Raw genomic sequence first — 27,409 nt, 5'->3', positions numbered from 1 at the left:
AACGCAGAATCAAATTTTTGCGCTTGAAGTCTCGTTCTCGAGCAAGCTGGGATTTAAATGCGTTTACTTGGGAATTAACCCGATACGGTATACTCGACAAATTTTCAAACTCAATTCTCTTGAAAACTCGTTTTCAAGTTTGATTCTCGCGAGAATGAAATTTCCAACGCAATTTTGTTATTCTTGATTTTCGTTTTATTCTCAGCCATAGAATTATAATTATCGAAATCGAAAAATTTGAATTCTTTAGACACTTTTATAAATGTTTACACCTAGAGGATATTTTAGTATATGAACGATAATAAATATTTCAAAGACTATAAAAAAATGAAGAAAATTTCATCATTTTCTGGATTATCGTCTACGCGAACAACAATCAGTCAACTACGATATCTTAATGCTTGAAACAAATTGTCTCAACAACGCACTGGGTGACGTATAAATCACATTAAAAAAAAAAAAAAAAAAGAAAAAATAATCTTCGAGATTGAGAAACTTCTATGAGCGAAAGTAGTTCAAGTATTCGCCAATTAGATAACGATTCGCAGAAACCGCAGTAACGAGTTGAAAAGCACGCGTGCAAGGGCGTTAATCGACACGGTCGAACACATTATCGCTAATGTCGGGGATTATGTAATTTTCCGTGTACCAGTTACAACCGCTTTAGCGAATCAGATATTCAATATTTCACGAAAATCACTGTCGCTACGCGATACGTTACGCTTCAGTTTTCGGCGCGATTGCGGATACGTATACTGTATACACACATATACACGTACATATATACAAAAAGCTACATCGGTGTATCGTTCGATATAGCTGTTCGAAATACGATCGGATAAGACTTTGTTAGTTTCTTCCGTTTCTTCCAAGCAGTTTTTCATGTCATCGGATAACACACTTATCGTTCCATTATCCCGTCCCATAATTATCAGTCGTATTATTACATCGTTTGTTCTTGATCTCTAATCGTGGTAATCCTAACAGATTTAAAATCAGCGATATAATTTTTATCCGATCGATGTCGTCACACGGTGGTTCGACGAAAAATTCAAAAGTCTCGCTATTCCATTTTGCATCATTTTCTATTTTCACGACTGTTTCGTCATTTTGTTAGCAGAATATCGGAATATGTGCAAAAAGTGTTAGCTAATCAGTTTTTTTTTAACAGAAAGCGATCTGCTATCTATCTCTATTTCTTTAAAGCGTGAATTTTTACTTCGTTATTTATGAAACAATTTCCAAGATACATACGATTATCACCGCGTAGCGCTACGATATATAGCGTTAATATTGCTATTGCTAATATTGCGCAAAATTGCAACCATTGCGAAATAACGATATTTATCGAAGTAGCTCGTGTTTCTAAAATTTTGTCAAAGGATAAGAGTGAAATTCTATTGGCGGTTCACCGAAATCTTTCATCGTTTACGAAACACACGATTGTTCGCGTTCTGTGAAACGGAAAAGCGAGACGGAAGTAAGGAAGGGTTGGTGGGCTTTGAGTGGCTTGGTAATCTCGAAGGGCAACCGCTGATGCGTTCTAATTGAACGTCCTAATTAAATCATCCTCGTGGATTGGGCTCACGGACCGTGTTTCACGGAATTAGGCAAAGAGAATTTCGACGCGTAAATCCAAGTGACGGTATTGAAGCGTCGTTAATTTATCGTGGATATTGAAAATTCGCGATCGAATATCAGGCTAGTTAAAAAGAGAGAGCTAGATGTTTGCAAAGTTTAGCTTCTTAAAGCGAAACGGGCGAACGAAACACGACAAAGGTATATTTTTATTCAAATCGAATACCAAAATATATCAAATACCATAATGTACGAAATTAAAAAGATGTCGAAAACGATACGGTATCTTTTTTCAGCGTCCACCGTCGCCAATCTGGACTATGAAAAAAGAAAAATATCGATAGAGGTTGTTGCATCGTCCGCTATGCACTGAATATTTTTATAGCCCTATTTTCCGTTGGCTGCATCGTGTAACGACCATGTAAATTCGTAAATTCCGACCCGTTTGCTCGAATGGCCACTTTAAAACGATGCACTGAAACTATAACGGTCTATCACGAATATCTTTATACGTATAATACATCATACTTGATACAGCTATCTGTAACCTCTCCATTCTTCTACCGCCATCGTCTTCTCGTCGTTTAAGTACACCCCGTTCCTCTCGGTAAGAGTTGTTGGAGATACGAGCACGAGAACGAGGAAATAGCAAAGATTTGGCGTAAATCGATCGGATAAAAGTGTTAATATTAATAAATAATCAGACCATTAGCGGAAGATGTTCCGGATCGAGATTGTCACGGTTCGCGTTTCTTCATCGAAGAAACGAGTCTTGGCCAAGTGGTTGAATTCTTGAAACGTCTATAACGACACACCGATAGATATATCGTTTTAATACACTTTTGCGAGTATTTTCGTCAAGCTAACCTACTCGAAAGTTTCCTAGCAAAATTCAGTTTCACGCTTCCTAACGAAAGTACGATCGCGCGTTTCCTATACGCTTTGACGTCGATAAAATTATATTTTCCGCAATCGTATCTTTCACGCGTCAGAAGTATTACGTCTCACGTTAAACTAAATATCGAAAAATAGCGATACGGATAACTAAAATCTTATATTCCGACCGAGGTCTATCGATATCCAACAGTTATTGAGATTTTGCCCAAACGCTGGTAATAAATAAAGAGCTAATACCTTTTAGCAATTATATCGTTGTAATTATAATCGTTGAAATATATAGACACAACGACGAGTTGAAAATAATTACGTCGATCGGTTCATCTTTACTTTTTCTCTTACTTTTTTTATGCCACAATCGTGTACCGAAACGTAAGAATTTCTTTCCGTTCTGTCTATTATCGTCTTGAATTTCCAAATTACATTCCTCACGCTCGCTGATAATAATCAACCTCGTAACAAATTAACTACAGGTACTGTTTCGTAACGATGAATTCAAAGTACTGTAAAAGGCATCAGCCGTTACAACTATCGCGAACATCGAATTTGACTTAGTACCCCTGGATCCTTCGGGTGTCATTTAGCACGAAGAAGCGCATACTAGTTTCAGTTTCAAAGTTACTGGTAAAGTTTTGGCCACCGGAGGATTAAATTTTCACGCTGTTTGGATTATTGTGCCTTCGCAGAGCGACGAATACGAATATTTGTCGTTGGAAAATGTAATTGGCGCAATTGCTGCAAAAGTGCTTGGGAAAGTCAAAGCGAAGCTGTTTCCGATCAAAAGGAGCGATTCGTCTTTTGTGCCAACTAATGCGTAGTCGCGGAGGAATAAATCGCTTTTTGATACTTTCCATTTTTAAAATATACGATATATGACACACTCTTATATCACGATATAAAAATTATGATATAACGTTCTTTCGGGTTCGTTCAAGATCGTCGTTATCGTCGTTATCGTCGTTATCGTCGTGCAAAACTTACGTTCGTTATATTAATAACGGACCTATGTTGATTAGATATATGTTAGCCTTTTCGGTGAGTGGTACGAGCCTCTCAACTATCGGGCTTATTTTTCTTAACATCTTGCACATCTGTCAAAGGTAACGATAGAGAAGATTATACAGAATGTAATTCGTACGCATATAAACTCAAGTGAATTCAAACTCTAAAATGGAACGAACATCGTACATTGTAATAACTGAAAAGATTCAATCGTAATAAAGCTAATGGGAGATGAAGATATTTTGAAAAATAAAAGGTCGAAAGAAATAAAACTCGATATACTTGATAATTAAAATTACGATTTAAGAGAAAGCCGCATTTTGTAGCGGAATGGGTTAATTGGTAGAAAAGTTGAATAACGAAACAGCACTCGCTATTCATTTAATAACGGCATTTGAGATCGACGAACGTCGACAAATTTAATTAAAAAATTCTACCGTAGACTCGTGGCAGCGAATTTTCTCGGATGAATATCGATTTCGCATGAAAGAACAAATTTTTCATGGAACAAGCAATAAAGATATTCCGCGAATCTTGATAATCTTTTTCTATCGAACTAATTCTACCGAAATATATACACGTATATATACAAGTTTCCTTATACGCATAACATTTTCGTGTTATTTTCGTATTATCTTTACACGACAAAATTTGTAGTAAGGTGGTACAGGCAATACCCTTGAAAATGACGAAAATACATTTTCCACAACTAGATTTGCACGTAAATGGTCGACTTTATAAAAGCCAGGTCAATTTCACCAGGAATTCAATCGTATAGCGAAAACCAAGGAACAAAGTGAATTACAGAAACGTTTTGTTCGAGTGCTTGTTACGATCATCCGTTGGTGTTATTTCGTCGCAACGTGTAGCGACGCGTCGCGCCGAGCTGTGTCGTCTCGTTTTAACGTTGAAGGACCACCCATCGGCAGCGGCATGTTTTAAAGCGTTTCAGCTGGTCGCGAGGAATGGACAGCGCATTTTGCGGACCGGGCGTCTGGTTAAAGGGTCGAGTTATCGCGGCGAGCTGGCTGAAAACGAGTAATTAAAAGTGATAACGCTTTGTGCAGGCCGTTCTCGAAACATAACGTTCTTTTTACTACGAGGGATTAACCCTGGGGAGACGCGAGCGTTAAAACGGACCACTGCTGAAAGCTGAGCGGTAGGGTTTACGCGTTTAACGTGACGTGGGAAAAAGTGGGGATGTCTGAAATTTGGTAAATTAAGGGAGTCGTCGTTGTGACGTTGAATGCCTGCATTAGCGAGACCGAGACAAATGAGCGGGCAAAAACGTGATAAGAATGACCCGATCCATAGTCAAGACTACGAAAATTTAGAACGTAATCGTATCAAAGTCGTAGTAACAACGATCGCGTGATTTACACGTTGAATCGTTCGAAATGTAAGAATGCACGAGATTCCATCGATTTTTCAATTCGATCGAATCTTTGTATTAGATTACATTTTTTTTTTAACGATATACGAATTTCCATTCTAATTATATTCTCTTTTTCTTTCTCTTTTCGTTTACTCGATTCGATGATAATAGCGCCATTACTATAGTACGTTGCAGAGAACGCAATTACTATGTGTAATATATAACAGAAAATAGGTAAAATTCGATGAATAGGTATATAAATAGTCGATTAACGAATTGGCTAATTGATAAAAAGAAAAGCCTGCAAACTAAAGGATTAAAGGTGATTTTTCTGTTATGAAAAAATATCTAAAAGCCAAGTAGAACGTAAAGAGAAATATATGTAAAATCTAAAGAGTATAACGTGCATCTCTGCATAGGGTATCTAGCTGGGTTGCCTAGTTTTACCTTCCGCAAATACGCGTATCAAATTCGCCAGTGTAAAATTCTCGTTTCGCGAACTTTGGCGCTTAACCACTCGCGCTATTCCACTATATTTCCTCTTTTTCCCCCCTCTGTTCCCCATACTCTCACTCCTACACATCGTGCTGCGTGTAATCTCTCCGCGACAATGCATGCATATCCTCTTGCGCACGGGAATATCGTTCCGTGACATCAAAGGGAACGAAGAAGAAGAAAAAAGAATGAAAGCGGATGAGAGGTCGTCGGGCTTATCTGAAAAACCGGTGAAAATTGCCGCCCTCCTCTCTCCATTTGTAACGGCAGAATTGAACGTCACCGAGCAAGAATGCCGGGGGTCACGGACTTGAAAAAGGCACGCTAAACAGAGTGATAAGAAGAGAAATAGGAAGAGAAGAAACGTACGAGGCACCGTTGGTTCAACGACTTTCGCGTTGCTTCTTCAATTCCGTAGTGCATTGCAGATGATTATTCGATTAACGAGAAAGAACCTGCAAGCACCGCGGGAGTGAGGTGGCCTCGCGTCTGATCGACGTTTACTTCGAAGACCGACGACGGACGAATCACACGGAAGATGACGAAGAAATGGAGAGGATCGAAGGAAGAGAAGAATCGATTGGCAAAACAGTTTAGGAGTAGTACTTGCCTCTTGAGAAGAATTCGGCACTGACTTTGCGCGAGATATTAGAGAGAAACGAATCTCTTTATATCGTACGCGTGTAACGGGTAGTGTGTCACTGTAACAAGTTTAGCGAAAAGTTGAGGCGAATATCGCGTGGTTCGAACATTCGATGTCTTCCTATCGTTTATATTTTGCGTTTAAATTTCAATAATTTGACGTGGTTTTTAAAGAAATTCTATCAACTACGTGTTACAAACTTACGCTCCTTGTACGTAATTGTTTGGAAAACTGATACAATAAACAAAAGATAATGTCCGTCTTTTAGTCTTTATCGTGTGTAACGATGTTTCTACGCGCATTACAATTGTAAATACTCGAGAAAGATGCGAATACTACGTGAAATGTTGCGACACTGATCATCGGTAAATAATAATCGCAGATTTAAACCGAAAAGGAGGCAAAATTTTTGTCCACAAAGCAATTTGTTATTTCCATTGGTTGGAAAACGTCACATTTCCTCGAGATTCACTCGCTTCTGAAAGGACGCAGTCGGATAAAATCGAGCGGACGTGCATGGAAGAGGTCAGAAGTCGGGAGAATTAATTCTTCTTGGAAAGCTCTTTTCTTCTCCCATCCCCCATTGCCCGCTCTTCTTCCTTCTTTTTCGCTTTCTATTCCCTTTTCCTGACTGGATTTCTTTTTTTACAATACCGTGAAAGGTAACGAAGAGAGCCCAAGGTGATCTACGTTTCACCCCGAATCGTCTCTCCCTTGGGATATTTTTAAATTCTAGCTGCACCTCCGCTTCTGGTAACGACTTCAAGATCTCTCGTTAAGATCTCAAGACGGTTGGAAATTCCCCGACCGCGACTTTCGTTCGGTTCATGGATGCTAATCGTACGTTCGACTTTTCTACCTTCTGGATTTCGCCTCGCAAACTTTCCAACAAATTCAATGCAAATACCGTTTAATTAGAACTTTTATATAACATAAATAAATATAGTACTATATACTTGTTTTATTGGTTTTTGCGACTTTATCGAGACTCAGGAAAAAAAGATCGTAAAGATTAGCGTAATCCGATTTATAGATAAAAAGGTTCAAGGACACGAATGCAACGAACTACATATACTTTATCAAGTACCAAACGTACTTATTATTAGTTACGCTTTTAAATTATATCTAAATTATATTTCGCTAATGTAATATACGACAGATGCATTGATACGAACGCGTAGTCAGGGTCGCAGCTAATTAGCTCATATTATTTACCATATAATTAACAATTATACCAGTTATACGGTTAATTGCTTTGTTGTATAGTGATACGATTGGTAATTATACTATATAAAATAATACCGATTGGCCGGGTCTCATTGCGAGGAGGTGCTACGAGTGGAGACCCACCCTATTCGCGACCCATCCACCCTCCTTTATGCGCAAAGAAATCTAAAATTTATTCATCGTCGAATGGTTGGTGTGCGTTTACGCATTGCTCAAAACAAACAGCAAAAGGAGCTTTAATTTAAAAAAAAAACCGACGCGAAAACTAGGAACCTGATTAGGATACGTGGAAATCTGAAATCTAAAAATTAAATTAAATCTTAATCTAATCGTAATTCTATATGCGGCATTGTTTTATATATACGTATGTACATTAAAATTTTTAACTCTTTGTATCGCGAAAAAGAAAGCTAATTAATTATAACGCGATTAAAAATTATAACGATTAATTAGAATCAAAAATTGAACTAAAAGAACAAGAGAATAAGATGAAATATGCGTCATATAGAATTAACTACTACATAATATATACGTTGTATGCATACAATGTCATGCTTGTACTGCGACGTCATGCTTTTACTACCATGCCATACTTCTTGCTACTGTGTCAACCTATTTGCTACCTACACCTTACCTACTTACTTAGATTACAAGCTCAAGGTAGCCAACCTAACCATAAATCGCACCCACGTAAAAATCTAAATATCTGTCCATTCTATCTACGTAATAATCTAAATGTGATAAAAGGAAAGGGAGGGGATATTGTATGGAGTATGAGTCCCCTTCGTTCGATGCCTCAAAAGATCTTGAAACAAATTCGATCTGCGAAAGGTTAGTAAAATCCTATAAAATATGTATAATTATCTTCCGATTGGTAAGGCGCAAACATTATTTCGTAACACTTAGCTCTTTTCTTTTGTTTACCTCCTTTATATGTAATATAAATGAATATATTCAATGAAATTTCTGTAAATTGATAAATCTGAAACAAACTCATTTATTGGATTAGCACTAAAAAAAAAAAAGAAAAAAGAAAAATGCGTCTCTGAAGCGAGAACATTTTATACATGAAAAATAAAGTACTAATTAGCAATTATATTAAATTACTATTGATTAAATTTTAGCAAAAATAGAGAATCGTTTGTATCTTTTTAATCGAAACTAGGAAAATTGAAAACGAGAATTCTAAGTAAATGAATTGTAAGTAATTGAATTTAAACTGAATTAAAACTTGAAAATTTCATTTGAAATAACTAAGATAAGAGGAAACCCGATTATCATAAAATTACTTTGTCCTTTAACTTTTAACAGTATCTGTTGTCATTTCCTACAACAACATAGTGACTTGCAACATAGTGAACCGAAAGATATGCGCATAAATCATTTTTTGCAGAATTTTTGCCACAAACGTGGCGATGATCGCGAATCAATTTTTGTTTCACGCAAACAAAGTTCGAATATTTATAGAATTCTACATTACTGTTAAAAGATGAAAAATATCGCGGTCGAAAAGATTTTAAAAAATAATTCAAGCCTTCGTAGCAACATTAAGATGTTTCATTGTAATACTTTGTTACGCATGAAATCGAACACAATTTCATACATGTATATATATATATATTACATTCGTAATAAAGTTCTGTATTTTAGCAGTCGTAGTAACGTTAGCGCTAACAATGGAATGTATCTCATACAGCAGTATTTTCAGTAATAAACGTAGTAATAAGGGGCGCTGAAAGAAAGAACGATATTATTTAAATGGTATTATTTAAAATGAATAGACGACCGAAGAACAATTAAAACAAAAATTTACCCTAATGTTTTAAATTACCCTAATTAAAAAATTACCCTAATGTTCAATGAATCGTTAAATAAATATGTATTAATTAAACGATATTAATAACGAGATATAAACGATAGTAATGATAGTAACGATAGTAACGAAGAACCGACGTCACCAATAAATTAGAATACGTTACAAACCTGACGCAACGCAATTCACGTTGTCGGTACGAATGGAGACGACTGAATGACTGACTCCTTGTATCTTAGTTTCGCTGAGCAACTTCCAAAGTGGTGGGGAGAGGGAGGCCGCACGAACCGGTGGCACGAACAGGTACACGGATTAACGATCTACACACACACACACACACAAAATGTATACATCTAAAACGTAAACAAAGCACGTATACAAGCAATATCTACACAATGATCACATCGATTTTTATAAACATGGTAAAATAATTCGTAACCTTACTGGCAGCATTCGGTATCAAAAACATCGTATTTGTCTAACTTGGAACGAAAGAAAATAAAGCTACCGAGCCTGTATACACAATTTCGTGTCTTGCGAAAGGAACGAGGGACGAGTCGATGTACTAAACTGTTTTAAACATTCTATGTTCGCGACACGAAACTTTTGAAAATATCGAAAACTCGTAAACTCCGAGATGCCTGATATCGATCGTTAGTTTCTCATGTTTTGATTAATGGGAGCACATTGTTACAAATAAATTGCGATAAATGGATGTATATTATAATATTAAGTTTCGTTAATCCGTTGAGTATCCTTGCGCTATAGAAATCTTCAAAGTTAGAAAGCTCCAAAAAAGTGTTGAAAAACAACGTTTAACATCCACACAGCATCGATTCAGATAACATAGCGCATCTGGTAAAATTTCGATTCGCAAACACAGTGGAGGGTAATGCGCGATCAGATGTCCCGAACAGCGATAAGGGTAGATCAGGCGGTGCGGATGTCAGAGGTAATGCAAAATATCGAATCACCCGTAAATTTATCCAAGATACGATCTCTGGTTTATCGGATAGAGGATACGTTGATAGTGGCTCGGTTTAGTCACCTATCTGTCCGGTCTGGCACGATAGTGCAGTGTCATGTCAGATTTTGCAACAGGTGGACGTCTCGTCTTGTTCGCCATCGCTTATAGCGCTACGGTAGGAGCGTTGTGGCTCGTTCATGGACAATTATGTGATTTCATGAATCGTGAACGTGCTGATTCGTCCTCAGGGAGTGGAGCGAGTGTAACTTGGACCGTGGAGTAACGATATAATACAAAGTTCTCCAGCCTATTCCCTCTGCCGTTTATGAAAGTAAATGGTAATCAGCCTTCGTAAAAAATTGATTTTTCTGGCAAACCTGCTTGTTTCAAACGGACCTTTCGTCTTCAAACGTGTACAATATGTTTATACGAGTTGACGATATAATAGCGTTATCCACGTTTTCGCGTTTAGATCGTTGTACAGGAAAAAAGTACGGAACGCCTGGAACGTATCGGCGAAGATCCGTTTTATTAGATTTAAATATTGTCGAGATACTGCGCGGACGACCTTTTATTTTCAAATTTGAAAACAGCCGAAGGATTTTTAATAACAATAGCGTATGTTCGCTACTCGCTTTTGATATTTTATGTACTTTTGTATCTTTGCAGATTTTTATACATTTTTATATATTTATTTATTAATTGTCACGAATGCACGAAAGCCTGCGTTGGATTTATTTTCATGATCTAAACGATAATTCCTCCGATTATGATATACTTTATGACGCAAACAGGGAAGATTCGGAAAGATCATTCGCCAAATACGATGTACATACGCCTTTGCTATGAAAGTGATACGACTGAAAAATTCTAGTTTGTCAAAAGATGGAAAGATCGTTCGAGAAACATGTTTTCCGAGTTGCCTTCTTTATGGTAAAGCGCGATATATCTGTAGTAAAAACGCGTTATTTTTACATGCGAAGATAAAGTTGTACGCACAGAAAGAGATATTACCTTAAGAAAGTGTGCGAAAGTAACGATACGATTATTTGCGTTAACGTTCGCGCGGTGTTTCAGCAGTATGTAGTATTATATTTTCTACAGTTTTCAATCGATGTACGTACAAACGACATGTTCGATAACTCGATCGTACGTAGCACTCCATAATGGTTTTCTAGCGCTATCCATTTATAAATTGGAAAGCCGGACAATATTTGGTTGCTCGTGATTCGTTACGAGAGCGAAGAAACTCTGTACGTTATTCGCAATTGCACCTGAGTGCTTGGCTTGCTTTTAACTTAATTGCTCGACTGTATTTTCGAAATTAAAGTTGTTGTTGCACCTTTACGTTAACCGTTATTAAAGACTTTACAGGAAACTACCACGCGACAAGGTACTTCTTTTCTATGATGCGCTACATGTTTAAATCTTGCTTCGCTCGTCCTCTTTCTCGTCCTTTTACCCCAGAAAGTATATGCAAATTTTGTTGGTCAACACTTATCGCGAAACGTGGAGATTATATTTTAATTTTATAGTAAAGTTTATCGTTTTAAACTGTGTTCACTTTTAAATTGTTTTAAATTATTGCGTTTGCAATTTGCGAAAGTAAATAATTCAGATGACAAACGAAACGTTTGTACGCGTTTTAATTTTTTCTATTCGAAGATGTCCGTTATCCACTTTCGATAATAATAAACAAATAATAATAATAATGATAAATGTAAAATTAAAAGCGTTGAATTTCTGTCGCGAAAATGATTAGTAATATATAGTAGGTAATTACTGCGAATGATTTTTGCTTAATTATGAAAAATCGTGAAAGATTTAGGGAAAATAAACGAAATAAGCGCAACGATGAAAAACTATTTATAAATTGTTTCATTCTTGCTTTCTGCTCTTCGAACAGTGGATTATTTCGAAACTGGGTATGGAATTTTTACATAATTAATAATCGGATGCGTGAAATATTAGTTTGTGGGATTACTAAATTATTCAAAAATCAATATTCCACAGCACCGATAAATATGGATTTCATCGATGAATATTGATTCGATAAATTACAATATTACCATTGAATATTAACGGTATCCGATGAATATCGATGATTTAAATATCCACTGAATGACGAAAATGTACGAAGCTATTTATCGAAAATATCCAATGTACAACACGAGGCTTCTAAAAACTTTTGTCGAGGTGTTTCAGTTCAGAAATCTTTCGGCGATTGTCATATTATATCATTGTTATTTTTCTGCGAAAAAATTCGAACAAATGAAAATAATAACTTTTTTATAATTAATTACACCGAAGTTATTTATATTTTCTACTATAATATTTGCATACTATTTGGGCGCATGCGTATAGAATATCTAACATCGAATATCGAATATCAAATATACGTATACATATACGAATACACGTGGCTGCATTACCACGCGAATATCAATTCTTAGCGCTATCGATGAATATCGATTCCCGCGTCTACGTTGTCCGCTCGTTGAATGCTGCTGTTTCCTAACAAGATCTTACCAGACAGCGTCTGTATGGTACTCTGGCGGCTTCGTAAATTTCATGCAAACTGTAGTGATAATAACGTTGATAATAACACTAACAATAGCGATATTCAAATACTCTATTCCATAGCATGGTATAGTTTTAGTTGTAAGCTGATTACATGGAAGTAATATAACACGGGCAACTATGATTCCGCTATATCGTTTTATTCTAACGTTGGATAATTTTGTGCGAGGTTTAACGAAACGTTTAACGAATGAAATTAAAACGCTATGATTAGGTCAATGTTGCAGATCGATTCTTTTGCCGCGCAACCGCTTGACGTTTATAAATTTTTATCGTCAACGGATGTACGCCTCTCTATCTCCATCGAATTTAACCAGGTTTTATTTCGGACCAGGAAAAGCTAGAAAAAATTTCGTCCGATCGGGCAGTTGCGTTATTTTTATTCCACGTTTAAAACACAGACTTGCCCGTGATAACAGAAAAAATTGCGAAACCAAGAGCACACGAAGAAAATGCTTCTCGTTTTCGAAAGTATTAATCATGGAAAAATTGTACAACAATGGAATTACCGATATTCGTATATACCTACGCACGAATATATATCATTATACGATGATCGCCTTCTTCGTATTTTTAACCAGTTTTAAAACTTACGGTATTTTACGTATTTATTTTATTTTCTCGTAATAATATTCTGGCATAAAGGAAAAGCAACGTGCATGTAAAAAAATTGCGACGTACGGAACAATTACCGTAAGTTTGCAGTATTTTTCATTTTAATCTTTTCTCTCCAATTTTGTTACAGCGTCCAACATTCGACGAATAACCAGAAATTCTTGTAGCCGTAGACAAAGCGATTAACGATAACGATCCAACGTTGCAGGTAGTACCCCAGACTTATTACCAGCCCTTCTTCTAATTCACGGTGATTCCTATTCATGGGGCGCTGGAAATTCCTTCGACGGCACTGCGTTGGCTGCTTATGGTCGTCTTATCGTCGTTTCTATTAATTTTCGTCTTGGTGTACTCGGTAAGTTTCTCTTCACTTTGTTAACTAAAATATTTTTTCTCATTTCATTACATTTTCATGCTCCTAATTCGTTAACCGAATAATTTTCTAATCGTATAATCTCTCAACCGCGTATGTACAAATTTTTACAAAAGTGATATAATTGGATTTAAGTCGGATGGATTTTAATTCTCGCATCTGTAAGAACGATAGAACACATTTTTGGCAACGATCTATTAAGAGACAGAAAATAAAGAGAAATTCCGCGAAAATAAAGCACTTACTGTGTAATTTCGTTTATTGAAACGAAACTGCAGTCAATGCCTGATTAAACGAACTTTTATCGATCGAATTCATTTATCCGAACGTGAACTTGTGTTATTTCAACGAAAAATCATAGGTAGTAGAGAGGAGAATCAACGAACTCCAGTTATGTATATATGTGAACTGTTCACCCTTCGACGAATTCAAATAAGCCAAGTTCTTACCGTATTGAATTGTTCGGCAAATTCGTAAGGAAATTTGAAAACTTTTATAGAATTGGCATTTTATCGAATAAAATATGCATGGTTTGTCGATAGCTTCTTACCGGGTGTATCACCATCTACTGGGTAATCCTACGACTAAGAGACAAAATTGTAAAGACAAAATTGGATCATGGTACATTTGGTCTCTCATCTTGTATCTCATCCGGGGATCCAATACTTTTTACCGGCGAATACCGTTTTCCTCGATAGACGATATTCGATACCGCTTTGTTGGAAAATATTTTCATTGAACATTTCTGAATCGTCCTACCAGAGGCAACATTTGCTATTTCGAATAGGTTCGCAATTAATAGCTCTCGAACGGTTTTCAGTCAGTCGGTGTTGTTGCGAGTATCGATAATCGTAGCGACGATATTGATAAATTCAACCCTGCCTCTTCGCTGATCAGGACACGCGTCGAACAATAAAGTAATCGTTCGCTGTACGATCGTACGCGTTTAATTTTAATTTTGCAAATTTCACGGACGACTTTAAATCATAAAGAGGTTTTCTTTTAGGACGATAATATACGAAAAATGAAAGATAGGTTTTTAATAAACATATAAAGGAACCACGTTACTATGCCTCCGTGATTTAGGCAAACAGATTTTTAATTTCGTGCTTCGCCAAGCATTCTCCCCTATTTTTATTTTTATTACTTTTATGCTTGAATTATTAATGGTAAATAGGAACATGTATACGACCAGATTGATACACGGTAATATTGATATTTTTATTTTTATTTTGTTATACGATGATATTTTACGTCGTTTTAATTTTGATAGTAATATCTTTTTACTGCACGAGTTATTATTTAATCATCGCTAATTGCCAGTCACTCGAAAACAAAGCTTCATTTTTATAAATAATTTCTCGTTTTGTTTCGGTTCTGCCATCAACGATCATTTTTACATCGTGTAACGCCAGCGAACTGAATATTACTTGTCACAACATCGAGGAATTCGAAAATGCATAAAAGCGGGATTACAATCGCGCATACCGTTGCGACGCTCTTCGAATAAAGTCTTGGAAGTTCTCGCTCGTTACGGTTGATTTTGTTCCCTACCTTTTGCTGAAAGTACGGCGTTCTCGTTTGTCTTATTTCCTTCTACTTCGAGTACCAGCAACTGGACTTCTTTCCCAACTTATATTAAATCCGTAACGATGCTTTCAACTTCGAAGTCGGTCAGTGGCCAGTATATGTTTTCGGGCTGAAATTGCTAATCGATGCGAAACAACTTCTTCGTATTCTTCCTCTGGAAAAAATACCGAATAGAGTAAAGAAAAAAAAAAAAAAAAAAGAATTGCCAGTTGGAATAATAGCTTTTTCAAACTTGCTTTTCCAAGTCTCATATCGGACAATAGTAGTTTACTCCGATAGCATGTTCTTTTTTCAACCATGCCATTTTTACATCAGAAATCCACTTATTTGTACAACTGAAAATTTATCCTTAGTCTTAAAAAATCTATAATTCGGTTCGTTTAACTCTTTTGCTCTTATTGGTTATATATAAATATGTTACATATGTATATATTATGTATATATAATGTTAAAAAATGAGTCGATAGCGATGATCCAAGGCTAATTTGTAGCTTGTAGAGGTAGAAATTCTACGATCAGCGATTCTAGGTCTGTTTCAAAGATTATACGTTATTCGGATAACGCTTTAACCAAGATGAGGTAGCTCGCAGATTTTTCACCATGGTTTGAAGGGATCGAAAAGAGAAAGGCGCAATCCGAAGTTCCCTTTGGCCGTTATTCAACGGGAAAATTGCTCGGTGAAATATTCGCAAAATGATCAACCAACGGTTAAACCGACCAGCTTCGAGAACCTGGTCGTCCTGCTTGTTGTTGAGGAACTAGGTTTACACCGCGACTACGCGTCTCAAACTGAGAAATTACACAATAGAATCGCCATCGTGATACGTTGCTCCTTATGCGTGGCTTTTTAACGATCGATGAAAATTCTCTTTGAGACGAGACGAAAGAGATCAAGGCTGAATCTTAACCCGTTCTTAATCTGTACGACGTTAGATGATAATATCTTTGTTGTTCGATGTGGCATTATCTGTTCGGGACAGATTAGATCGAAGTCATTGTAACCGATCAGAATTTATTCCTATATGCTGCAACGAAAAAAAAAATGCAAGCTCGTTTCTTGCTCCGATACATACGCGTACGTCTTTTATGGGCGTTCGACGAACAGCATTTGTTAAAGCTTTCTCGAAGCTATTTATACGCTGGCAAAATGCTATAGCTGGTTGCCATCGAGGACGAAACGCTGAGATAACAGAGATGTGAAAAGAGAAAAGGAAGAAAAAACTGACCTGCTTCGAGGGAGATACTTGAACGGGCTAAACGACAACTTGAATAGTACTTATACGGCCATTCAACGCAGCAAATGAACCCTCGAATACGAAATTAAACGCGAAATGAGACAGAAGGGATGGCGGATGCTCGGTTTCAAAGGGATGACAGAGAGGGAAGGATCTGTTGAACGTTTCAACTCGATTCAATGGTGATCTTATTCGGTAGTGTTTTGGATGCGCGAGTTCGAGTAGCGCGCCAGTTTCCCTGATTGGTCGTTGTTAAGGAGTTCGATAACGAGTTCTCGCTTGTTACAAATCCACAGAAGCGCAGGAAATTGCAAATGTTGCGTGAGATGCGTGAACGTTAAATTTAAAGTTAGCAAGTACGACAGATGACGAAATATTCCAAACGTTGTCAAAAGGATCGATCGATTACCGGATCGAAGGATCCTATTTCGTTTAGAGAATTCGCGAAATAAAGAGGACCGTCGGTAGGAAAACGACGCCCTTGTTGCGAGTGCAAAACCCAAAGGCCGTGGAACAAAGGGGCAAAGAAAACAAAGGAAATATAACGACAATAAAAACACTCTCCGGCGATAAGGCGAGATTCAAACGTGAAACAGCTCCCTCTATAAGCACTCTAAAGCCCTTATCTCTCTGCCTCTCTCTCTCTCTCTCTCTCTCTCTCTCTCTCTCTCTCCTTTTCCTTTTCCCTTTTCCTCTACGATTTTAAAGACCTCTTTGAATTTCGCGGGACACGACAGCAACGATCAAGGATTTCCCAGCTAAATCGACGTCGTAACGTCGAATTGTAAAATGTTCTCTAGCAGGGCATTGGCTCGTATTCACAATTTGTCGATGGAATTTTTAATTAAGCAAGGGCCGAAGAAAAAATTGCGCTTGAAAAGAGTTTAGCACTCGCGAGGAAGGAGACTGCTCGAAAGAGCCGGTAGAATTTAGATTGTTGCGAAAACGATAAAAAAGGGAGAGAGAGAGAGAAGAAAAAAAGAAAACAGAGACAGAAAGGATAGAAAAAGAAGCGTACTTTCATTCGACAATCATAATTCTGGCCCTCCTGCTCGCCTCTTCTTTTATCCGTTGCTGGCGATCGACGTCGGCGGTTTTTGTTTTAAAATACCAAGTTTCCGGAATAAAAGAATAATCAACGAGCGGCAGTTGAATAGGAACGGTGCTGCTATCGGTATCGGATTGCCATAGGACGGAGCGACGGAACACAAGAGAATCGTCACTTCTGTCTCCATTCCGTGGAAGCATTCCGCGCGCGAAATCGCGCCCTCGTTCGATTTCATCCGTGGCTGGAAACCGTAACTTTGATTTCTTGTTTCCCCTACGCTCTTTCTAGTCGGCTGATCGTAACTCGTATCGTAATTCATCGTTCGACCTGATCGGCACGGTTAAAATTTGTTTCGACCTTTTTAAAATCTGAACGTTTAACGATATCGTTACGGATAAATCGACGATAACTTCCGATAGCACGATCAAATGTAGCAAAGATTACGTTGTAATACGAAGTTTTCAAAAGATACGTCGCTTTCTTTCGTTTCTAAGCAATGTTTTATCCGTTATTGGAGCGATCAACGAGAATATCAAAAGCAGGATTTCCAACAACGTACGGTGAATCGAAAGCCCTCGCTCATTGTTACTTTCTACTTTAACTCGTCGCTCGTCGAATGTAATTGACCGATTGCGATGGTGGGATAGCGAGCGTCGACACTTGGCAGATAGGCGTGCTATAAATTCAGGATAAATCGAGCAGAATGTCGCCCATTCGGGACAACTCGTTCCCATGGTACAATAGGTGGTTGTTCGGTGTAGCGGAGTACGGGCCGTGCACGTGCACAATTCGCTACTATCTATTCGCTGACGCGGCCGTGAACGGTCGTAGAAGGAATTTCAAATTTTTGCGTGTTTCCGAGATTTCCTATGCGATAGCGAAATCCAGCAAATCGAACGAATATCTAGAAAATATAGTACCGTCTTCGTTCGCTCTGAAATTTCTCCTACCCTTTTCCCTGGATGAAAGAACGTGGTAATTTTTCTTCGAGATATCTTCAAAATGTGAGAAACCAATCAACGGTTACATCGTCTTCTGCTAGAAATATGTATCACTGATGAAAGTACGACGTATTAATCAACGATCGAATAATAGAGATCGCTCTCATTAAACGATGCAAAGTTCGATCATAATCAAAATATAATTTCCCCGATTCTCGCACGCGATCAACCGCGACTCTCAACTCGCAGCTGTTTCGTTGCTTCCCTTTGTTAGAATTGGAACCGTCTCTCTGTATATTTCGCTTGCTGTTAAACCGAAACAATGCCGCCCACGGCGTTACCCGATATGTCGCCGTCGCGTCGATCGATTCCAACTTCTTCCTGTTTGTTTTCCGACCTGTTTTCCACTCTCGTTTCGGTTACCAAACCCGTTAAATTTCCACCTGCACGCGTATCGCAGCCTGTCTCGCGTCGTCGCGAACAGAGTTCAACCTTTATCGGGCGTTTAGCGTTGTAAGTTTGAGCACCGATAAGGACGACTACGGGGATGCGCGTGCAAGTAAAAGTCAAATAAATAAAGCGCAGGAGAACAAGATCACGGACGATCGTAATTACAAGTTCTCGTTCGATCTAGATATATCGTCCTGTTTTATCGACTAACGGTTTTATCTAAACACGAATGTTCATACATGGCGCGGTTTGATACAACGAACGATAGATAATAAGATAAAGAATCGTTCGTGCGCAAATTTTGATAAAATACGCAAGAGTATATAACGTAATTTTATAGGACATAACGTGGAACGATGTTATCGTAAGCGAGTTTCGAGTGGAGAAAATTGTTGAAAAGTGGAAGATTCTTAAAAAATTTGTTATTTATAAGGAGATATGAAGAAATTGAAACCACGAGTTAATATCGTTCTTCGTTAAAAAGTGGTTTGTACATAATCGTCGGATAAACGGCTTTCCAAACCTAAATTACCATTAAAATAGGTGACTAAAATTCGTCGTTCTTGCGCAAGTCTATCAAAGCTGAGTCAAAAGCGAAACTATTGAAATTGAAATCGACTGGTCGAATTGATCGCACGGTTAAATCGTAAATCACAGCCGGCATTAAATCTTGACGAGAACTTGTTCTCGCTGAAAGCCGAAATCGAGCAAAACCTTGGCTGGTGAAGTCTAGTTTTCTTGTCACGTCGACTCGCGCCGGTATCGAACTCTGCAACACCACTGATAAAATCGTATACAATCGCGCGTGACGCGTTGAATAGCCGCACTCCATGAATTTACTACATAAATGAATCGATAGTCCGGAATTTGGCATTTGATTTCGCTCAGAGAGCAGCTTCGGTTCAAAATGTTTGGTCTACGTAATTTTATTCCGTTTAACGCGTTTAGCATACCGTTTAAGACGTAACAGTGATTTCAATAATAAGCTTTAAAAATATGCGTTATCGTAGCACGTGTTACACGCGAGATCACAAAAGTACTCCGACCAACATAAATTCACGATATCTCGAGTAAAATGTTCGAGCGATTTTCGGGGAAATCGAAAGAGCAAATCGATACTTAGACAGCTCGACAAAATTTTATCTCCTTTCCTTTTCTCGCATATTATATCCAATTAAATAACGGTTCTATCGTCGAGTATAACGACGCAGCCTTTAATATTTTAAGCAAATCGATCAAAGACGTCAGCGACTTTATCGAGGAAACGGAGAAGCAATCGTTGGCCGAATCGCGACGAGGTGAACATTTGCATTTTAATTGGAAAGTTCCCGTACAAGCAATTCGGGATTCGACCACCAAGTACGTGGAGCAATATCCTTCGCGTAGCTTCCCGCCAGCAAGTTTCTGATTACTCTCTGAATAACCTTGAACCGGTGGTTTCGAACTCGAGTCGAACCTAATGAAACGAGCGATAAGCTTTGAGTAATTACGGAAGCGGCGGTGTAACATTGTTAGGGTAAATGCTAAAGGTAATCAGTACTCTGGATCTCCTCCGTCGTGGTCATAATTAAACCAATCGAGCTGCAGTATCGCGTATTTGCGTAAATTAGAAGTTCATCGACTTACTGAGTTTACTTTGAAAACGATTGTTTTATACTTTTATACCTTTAGAACTTTATACCTGAAACAGACGAGTAGCAAACGTTGATCGTATTACTATTTTCTGTTTGAAATTTCAATTTGCTATTTTATATTCTAATTAACCTAAATAATTCGTACGTAGGAGATATAAATTTCCAAGATACTTAAATATTTAAAAGATCACGAGATACGAATTTTTGATTAAACATAAGTACCTGAAATATTCAATTTCGGTAACATTTTTTTTTATCTTTTATGTTTTTTTACGATTTGCATGCGCGAGAATAACGCTCGATAACGACTATCGATCTTCGAGATGCTACGAGCTCGACAAATTCCGAAATATTCCGTGAAATATAGACAATTTTAGAATCGATAGTTACTTTTTCTTCTTTCTTTTTCCTATACACCGTGGTCCTAAATTCGCGGCGAATTCAGAAAAATTCTGTAATTCGAGATAAGACGAAACTCGAGAATAATAAAATTACATGGAAAAATTCATTTTTAAGAAAATCGAATTCGAAAATTTGTCGAATAGATGTTCGAATTCCATTTCCCTAAGAACGAGGCGCTTTAAAGACCGAAACGAAATTTACATTTTCGACTTATCCTTGCACGTGGAGGAACTTTCTGTCAATTTCTGTCAATCCCATCTGTTTGAGAATTGCCTGGAAAATGAAGCCTCCAACGCAATTTCGTTATTCTTTGCTTACGCTTTACTTATACCGCTAATTTTGACCCACATTGTACGCGTTAAATTATATTTACGAATAATTAACAAGCCAAAGTAGCGGATGACATAAGTAACCGAGTTGAAGATTTTGGCACTTGAATAATAAAAAATCCGTTTGTGTAATTATTTACGTTCGTTTACTAGTATCTCCTACTTGTGGTACTTTTTCGTTTGACACTTTGTTATTTAAAAGTTGAGCTCCAAATTTGCGTGATTTTATATAAAAGTATTTGTAAATTATAAAATTAAAGTATACCATTGAAAAACCAACTGTTCCAGCAATTCGCATATTTGACGATTTCGATATCCTATTTAGTCAATGCAGACAGTTAGATTACTCTTTAAGATTTAATTCGATAGGAATACGTAAATAGAAGCTCGAGATGGTTAATAAAAGGGTTTTCAGCCATTTCATAAATTTCATGTTAAATGTGTTTCGTGCGAGATTATCGCAACGTAAAGATATTATACGAGTCCTAATGTAGGCCTTAACGCGAGTGCATTTCGTAATATTAAATTCTAGTCTGGACCCGAGTGTTTTTCCAAGTTTATGACGCGTTAATTGCACTTAAGAAATACGTAGAAGACAACTCTGTGTTTCAGCTTCTAATTACAATTCGCAATTCCCATTTAAACGCGTGAAATAGCAGTAGCAGTTTATTGCCTCCCCTTTGGTGTTACAAGACTTGCTCGTTACATCTCAACTACGCTTTAACGCGGCTCCGTATAAAAGAATCGCGCTTTATAACACGCTTATATATATATTTCTATTTTTATATTATTATATTATATACTTATTATACTTCTTGTAATTTTCAATACGTATTTTTATATTATACAACGTACTTTAGCCTTAATTATAATTGTATTATAAATTAAGTTGAGCATAAACTTTTACGTAATAATAACAATATAAAGTTTAATAATAAAACAGGTGGTACCTCCAACACGTTATTTTCTGTCCAAATGTCATATCCGTCGTATTAATCGCTACGATTATTCTTTTTGAAACACACTCGGCAGATTTAACATACCTATCGGACTACGTGTCACGTAATCATGGTAATTCTGGATTTGAGCACAAAAAAGTAGGAAAAATATTGGCAAAGTGCAAGAGAAGAGAGTTCAGAATTCATTTCCATGGAGATACAGTATCGCGTATACAGTATCGAGGGTATCGTGTCGCTGTAAGTTGGTTAGATTAGTTCCAGTCTATCTATTTGCTAAAGGTTTGCACGTGTGTGGTACAGGAGTACAGAAAGTGCGAGCGAGGAACATCGTAGAATAGAACCCTTAAACCTCTTAGGTAGCGAGAATGCGATATATCTATAGACACTGTATCGTATACACGAACGATCGATCGATATACGCACTGTGTTTTGTCGAGAAGGTGAAGTACGTTTCTTAACCGAAGAACGCCGAAAAAGCTCTGTTACGGCGATAAAATTTATAGTCACGGTACTTCTGACAATTACCTATATTTTATAAAATTACGATCGACGTTTTTAATTAAATTCGATACATTCGGTTTCATGTCCGTTCTGCTCTGTTTCGACCCGATCCAAATCAAATAGTTTTCCATTTAATCATTCGTTTTAATGGAAATGCAAGTTCTTCTTCGTCTTCGCTGTTCTTCAAAATTGCAAATACGTACGCCACCGCTTTTACCGTCGATTTACTATTCGGACAAATTACGACGCTATTTAGTTAGAATTGTTGTATAACACGAACAAACGTTGACGCAGTACAGATTCATTTACCAATTTAATTAGTATTTAATATGAAAATAAGCAATATAGGTATTCGAGTAATTCTTTTAAATTCGACACGCTGGTAGAGGTACTTTCTCGGAATATCAACTTTTATATATTATGGAATTTATACTATAAATCCCATTTTCCATTATAAATTGCCATCGATGATATTACACGTGAAAACGAACCAAATATATTGGAAAAATCAGTAAATGCGGACCGGATACATTCTTTTCTCGTGGTTGTAAATCTCAGATTAATCACGTTGGTCAACAATTACTTTACGATGATTTGCTCGCGAGATTAATACCAGGCAACTGTTCTTCTAGGAGCAATAGAGCGCGGCCTAATTACTCCACTCATCTAGTATATACGTATGTCGGATGCTACGAAGATATTTGTAGTCTTTGCAAATGATTATGGAGATAGAAACACAACGATACGTAAAATCCTGAGTAAATACTCGAATAAATAAGCTACCGAACTAGAGAAAAATGGAATAACGGATTAACGAAATTTACGGACTCGCTCGTCGTGCTGAGTCAACGAAACGAGAACATCGCTACGACAGAGTTAACTATCGCCAACGTTATCGGCGACAGCTTGTCTCAGATCGTTTCGTACTTCCATATACGAAAACATGATATCCGACGAGAAGGAGGGACGACTGGACGAGTTAACGAACTTTAACGGTCGCACTTTAACGGCAATTTCTAGAGCAATGGCGTTGATAAGGAAGCACGCGAGTCTATCTTTCAAGTCTCTCGTAAAACGACGCCGGCTTCGCGACCAACAAGCATACGGAGGACCCACGGATTCATCCGTTCCTTCGGCGTGTTCCAACTCCAATCGAAACGTCAACCGCCGGGTGTTTGTGAAATTTTCAACAATGCTGCGAAGCGACAAAAATATATTGGAAATTGCGAGCAGCTTGCTAAAGTAATTTGCCGAGTAGGATCAAGCTACCTTATTACGTTACAAACGCATCTTGAATAATCCTAAAAGTCACAGTAAATCAGAAGGTTTTACGAAATTGTTACGTTTTACGTTCGACGAAGGTTCGTGTTCGTTTATCGTCCGTTTGTAGCGCGACGGTGTACACGGCGTTTCACAGGTCGAGCACGTAAATATCTGTTTCCGGTTTTAACGATATCGAAAAGCGTTTAAAGGTGTTCGATCAGAGAATTTTTCTTTTCTCGCAGGTTTCCTTAAAACAGGTCCGAAAGGGAGCGCGCAAGGAAATTACGGATTGATGGATCTAGTGGCAGGCCTTCACTGGTTACACGAGAATCTCGGCGCTTTTGGCGGCGACCCGGATCGATTGACGCTCTTTGGCCACGGCACAGGAGCCGCGCTCGCCAACTTTTTAGCCGTCTCACCCATGGCAAGAGGTAATAGTATCCTTCGATTCGTAAATTCTCTAGGAATTATTTTAATACAAATTTGCCGCGTATCTTTGATTCGACTGTTGGACCCTGTTCGGATTTATACGATCCAATTTTGCGTTTGCGTTAACGAGGGAACGACACAATGTAGGAGCGTGAAAGATTCGTATGAATTTTTTGCGAACCGAATGGATTGTTAACAACGACGAAGAGTTAATTGGAAGAATGCACACGCGTGGCAAGAATGTTCGTTGTGCGTGTGTCAAGTGTATGCAGGTACGCGATGACCGAGACGCAACGATAAGAGCAAATAGCAGACGGATGACAGTTAATCGATAGAAAGAACGTTAGTATTCTTCTTTCAGTTGAGATATTTATTTACCGCTTACTAATATTTGCTACGACCGATATTAATTTCTGGCTTGCTTCGTCTACGCGCGTGTAGTATACGCGTATAGAGAAAATTGCCATCTATTCTATAGAGATGGTACGGTACGTAGGAAGCGAGCATCGTTCCGAAATCAGATATCGCACTCGACGCAGCCATCGTTCGTTTCGCGGAAACCATTCCGATTCTAGTTCGCCGCCATTCACCTCGATCCCTCCAGCGTACCGTTTCGTGTTTGGTCGCGCGCCGGTGAAGGCAGAGGTGTCGGGATACTCGCGCGGCAACAGCATAGTCGAGGGGGATATTCCTCGGGGACGACGACAACGGCGACTGTGACACGGTCGTGTTCGTTGTCGACGACCACTAGAGACCTTAACAAGCCTCCTCGAGCGTAGACAGAGAATAAGGGTAGCAGAGTCGGCAAGGGCGGTGGCGAACCTGGACGCGTTTCTAGATTGCACCTCCATTCCGCGCTAACGAACCTATCTCGCGGCCTCCTTTTAATGCCCTTCCGCGATACGTTTTACCGTCCCTCGGTTCCATCGGGGCTTCGCGGACTCGCCCCTAATGCCTCGGCACGCGGCGCTCTTGGTCGCAACGACGAGTCGGCTCAACGGCCCAACGATCGTGCGCACAACGTCGATTCGTTCGATTCGAGGAACTTTACTTTCCGAAATATACTCATTTATTTATCCATAAACGAGAGTCGTTTCTTTGTTACGCGTTTCAGTTTTCTAGTCGGAGATCAAATAAATTCTGCTATGCGTACAACGTTTGCAAGGAGAATAAAAAGAAACACGGCGTCTATATCGATGCGCGATTATTAAACGATAGGCGATTCATTTTTGGCAACTCTGGCCAAAGCGTATATATACACTAGGTAAACGTTTGAATAACGTATCGTAAAGAAGACGCGAGATTCGTCGATCGAGTCAACTTGAAACGAATCCGGCAAACGAGCTTTCTTGGTTATCATCGGGAACGACGAACAAAATACGTACAGTCGACAGTATTATGCGAAACAAATTTAGAAATATTATCCTTCTAAGACCCGTAAAAAACAGTTTCTTCGAACGCATCCCCTTTCTAAATCCATACAAGTCCAGAGTCTATCTTTATTAAATTAGATTTATCTGCTAAACGATTCACGCTCGCGGTTACGCGCATACGCGTTGACGCGTTAACGTACGCAAAACATTGATCTTACCGAAATCAAATTCTACAATTAGGTATAATAAGAAATCTCTATTGGTAAGTAGATTCGTTACAGGCCAAATCATTCGTCACAGATCAAACAAATTTCCATTTCCCTATTTCTCGAGAAATCGCCGTAGCGTCGTATTACGCAGTTTGACGGTCTTTTATATCGCAGAGCTGGTCGAGAGAGTAGTTTTACTCGGCGGTTCTGCCTTGTCACCCTGGGCCATACAGCGTGATCCGTTAACGGCGAAACGTCACGTCGCCAATCAGACCGATTGCTCCGGTGACGTGGAGGCTGACGATATCGCACCGTGCCTTCGTTTGCGAAGTTTGGAAGAGCTTCTCGCCGTGCAGTGGGATACCCCGAGATTCACTTCCGGATTTGCTCCTTTCGTCGATGGGGCGGTCATGCCTGCACCGATCAATCAGGTATCTCTACCAGACGTTCGTAAAACCTTTCCTTCATACGGCTGCTACGTATCGTAACGAGTTTCGTTATTTCGAACAAAGCTCTCCGAGAAACCGCGTCACTTACGAAATAACCTAATACGCTTTGATTAAAATATTCCGATGCGTTCGAATATTTGCGTTCCTTAAACTTACGAATCCATATTCTTGCACGCTCGAAGCATGCTTTTGGAACGCTGGTCATCGGTCGAATCAAACTCGGTCGCGTACTGATCGAAAGCCAAATTATCTAGAATCCTGTCTGAATGGAAACGAGAAATCCTCTTAACCAAGCGTACGAACGAAGCGGGACAGACGCTCGACGATGAAAGCGCACGCTCGCAGTCGCGGCGTTAGACATTTTGGCCGCGCGAAATAACGGACGAGGCGACGTGTAAGCGATGAGTTTGCTAATTGAACCGACAACCGACTGACGGATGTCGAGCGATGAAAGAACAGGGTATTAAGTTCTAACGTCGCGTCGCGTCGCGCCCCTGCCGTTAATCGACCGCTTCCGCGTTGCTCGCTTCTTCTTTCCGTTTTCTTCGTTACTTTCCTTTCCTTTCCTTTTCGAAAATCGATAGAGAGTGTATCGCTAGGCGAGATTGCCCGTCGGCCAACTTTTAATTAAAAGCCATAAAACGTACGGTGTAACTGCAGTTACACAGCGACTGCCGGCAATCGGAAGTCGACCCGAAAATCGATAGTTGGCCGCAACTTGCCTTTCGCGGGCGTCGACTTAATTGCACGGAGAGTTCGCCTCGAGATCGACTTATCGCGACACCACGGCTACGTTCAATATGGTCTTTCTCCTGTTCCCGATGTCAAGAATTTCCAACCGACTGCCTCCTCCTCGGGACTGATGCCTCTGATACCTGGACCAGGCACCGAATTTGCTAATTTCGGCGATCGAGATCTCCTGTTGGGATTGACGTCCGAGGAAGCTTGGATAAACCTCACCGACGACGATCTACAGGTAAGTCGGAAGCGCAAGTGGGTCGATCGAACGCGTGTTTGTGAACGAAGCCTCCG

At 38.8% G+C, this 27,409-nt stretch overlaps 1 protein-coding gene across 3 annotated transcripts in view; it reads left to right on the top strand.

Annotated features, from left to right (window-relative positions):
• LOC100651474 (neuroligin-1) overlaps positions 1-27,409 on the top strand; it is a 149,968-nt gene that overhangs the window by 9,888 nt on the left and 112,671 nt on the right. For all 3 annotated transcript variants that reach the window (XM_048406213.1, XM_048406215.1, XM_020864355.2), the window contains exons 2-5: positions 13,401-13,547; positions 24,160-24,348; positions 26,103-26,359; positions 27,207-27,353. In XM_048406213.1, coding sequence (XP_048262170.1) covers positions 13,401-13,547; positions 24,160-24,348; positions 26,103-26,359; positions 27,207-27,353 — 740 coding nt within the window. The remainder of the gene's footprint in view (positions 1-13,400; positions 13,548-24,159; positions 24,349-26,102; positions 26,360-27,206; positions 27,354-27,409) is intronic.

Source organism: Bombus terrestris, chromosome 1 (genome assembly GCF_910591885.1).
Source record: "Bombus terrestris chromosome 1, iyBomTerr1.2, whole genome shotgun sequence".
NCBI classification, from domain to species: domain Eukaryota; kingdom Metazoa; phylum Arthropoda; class Insecta; order Hymenoptera; family Apidae; genus Bombus; species Bombus terrestris.
This window is presented reverse-complemented; position numbering and strand designations above follow the sequence as displayed.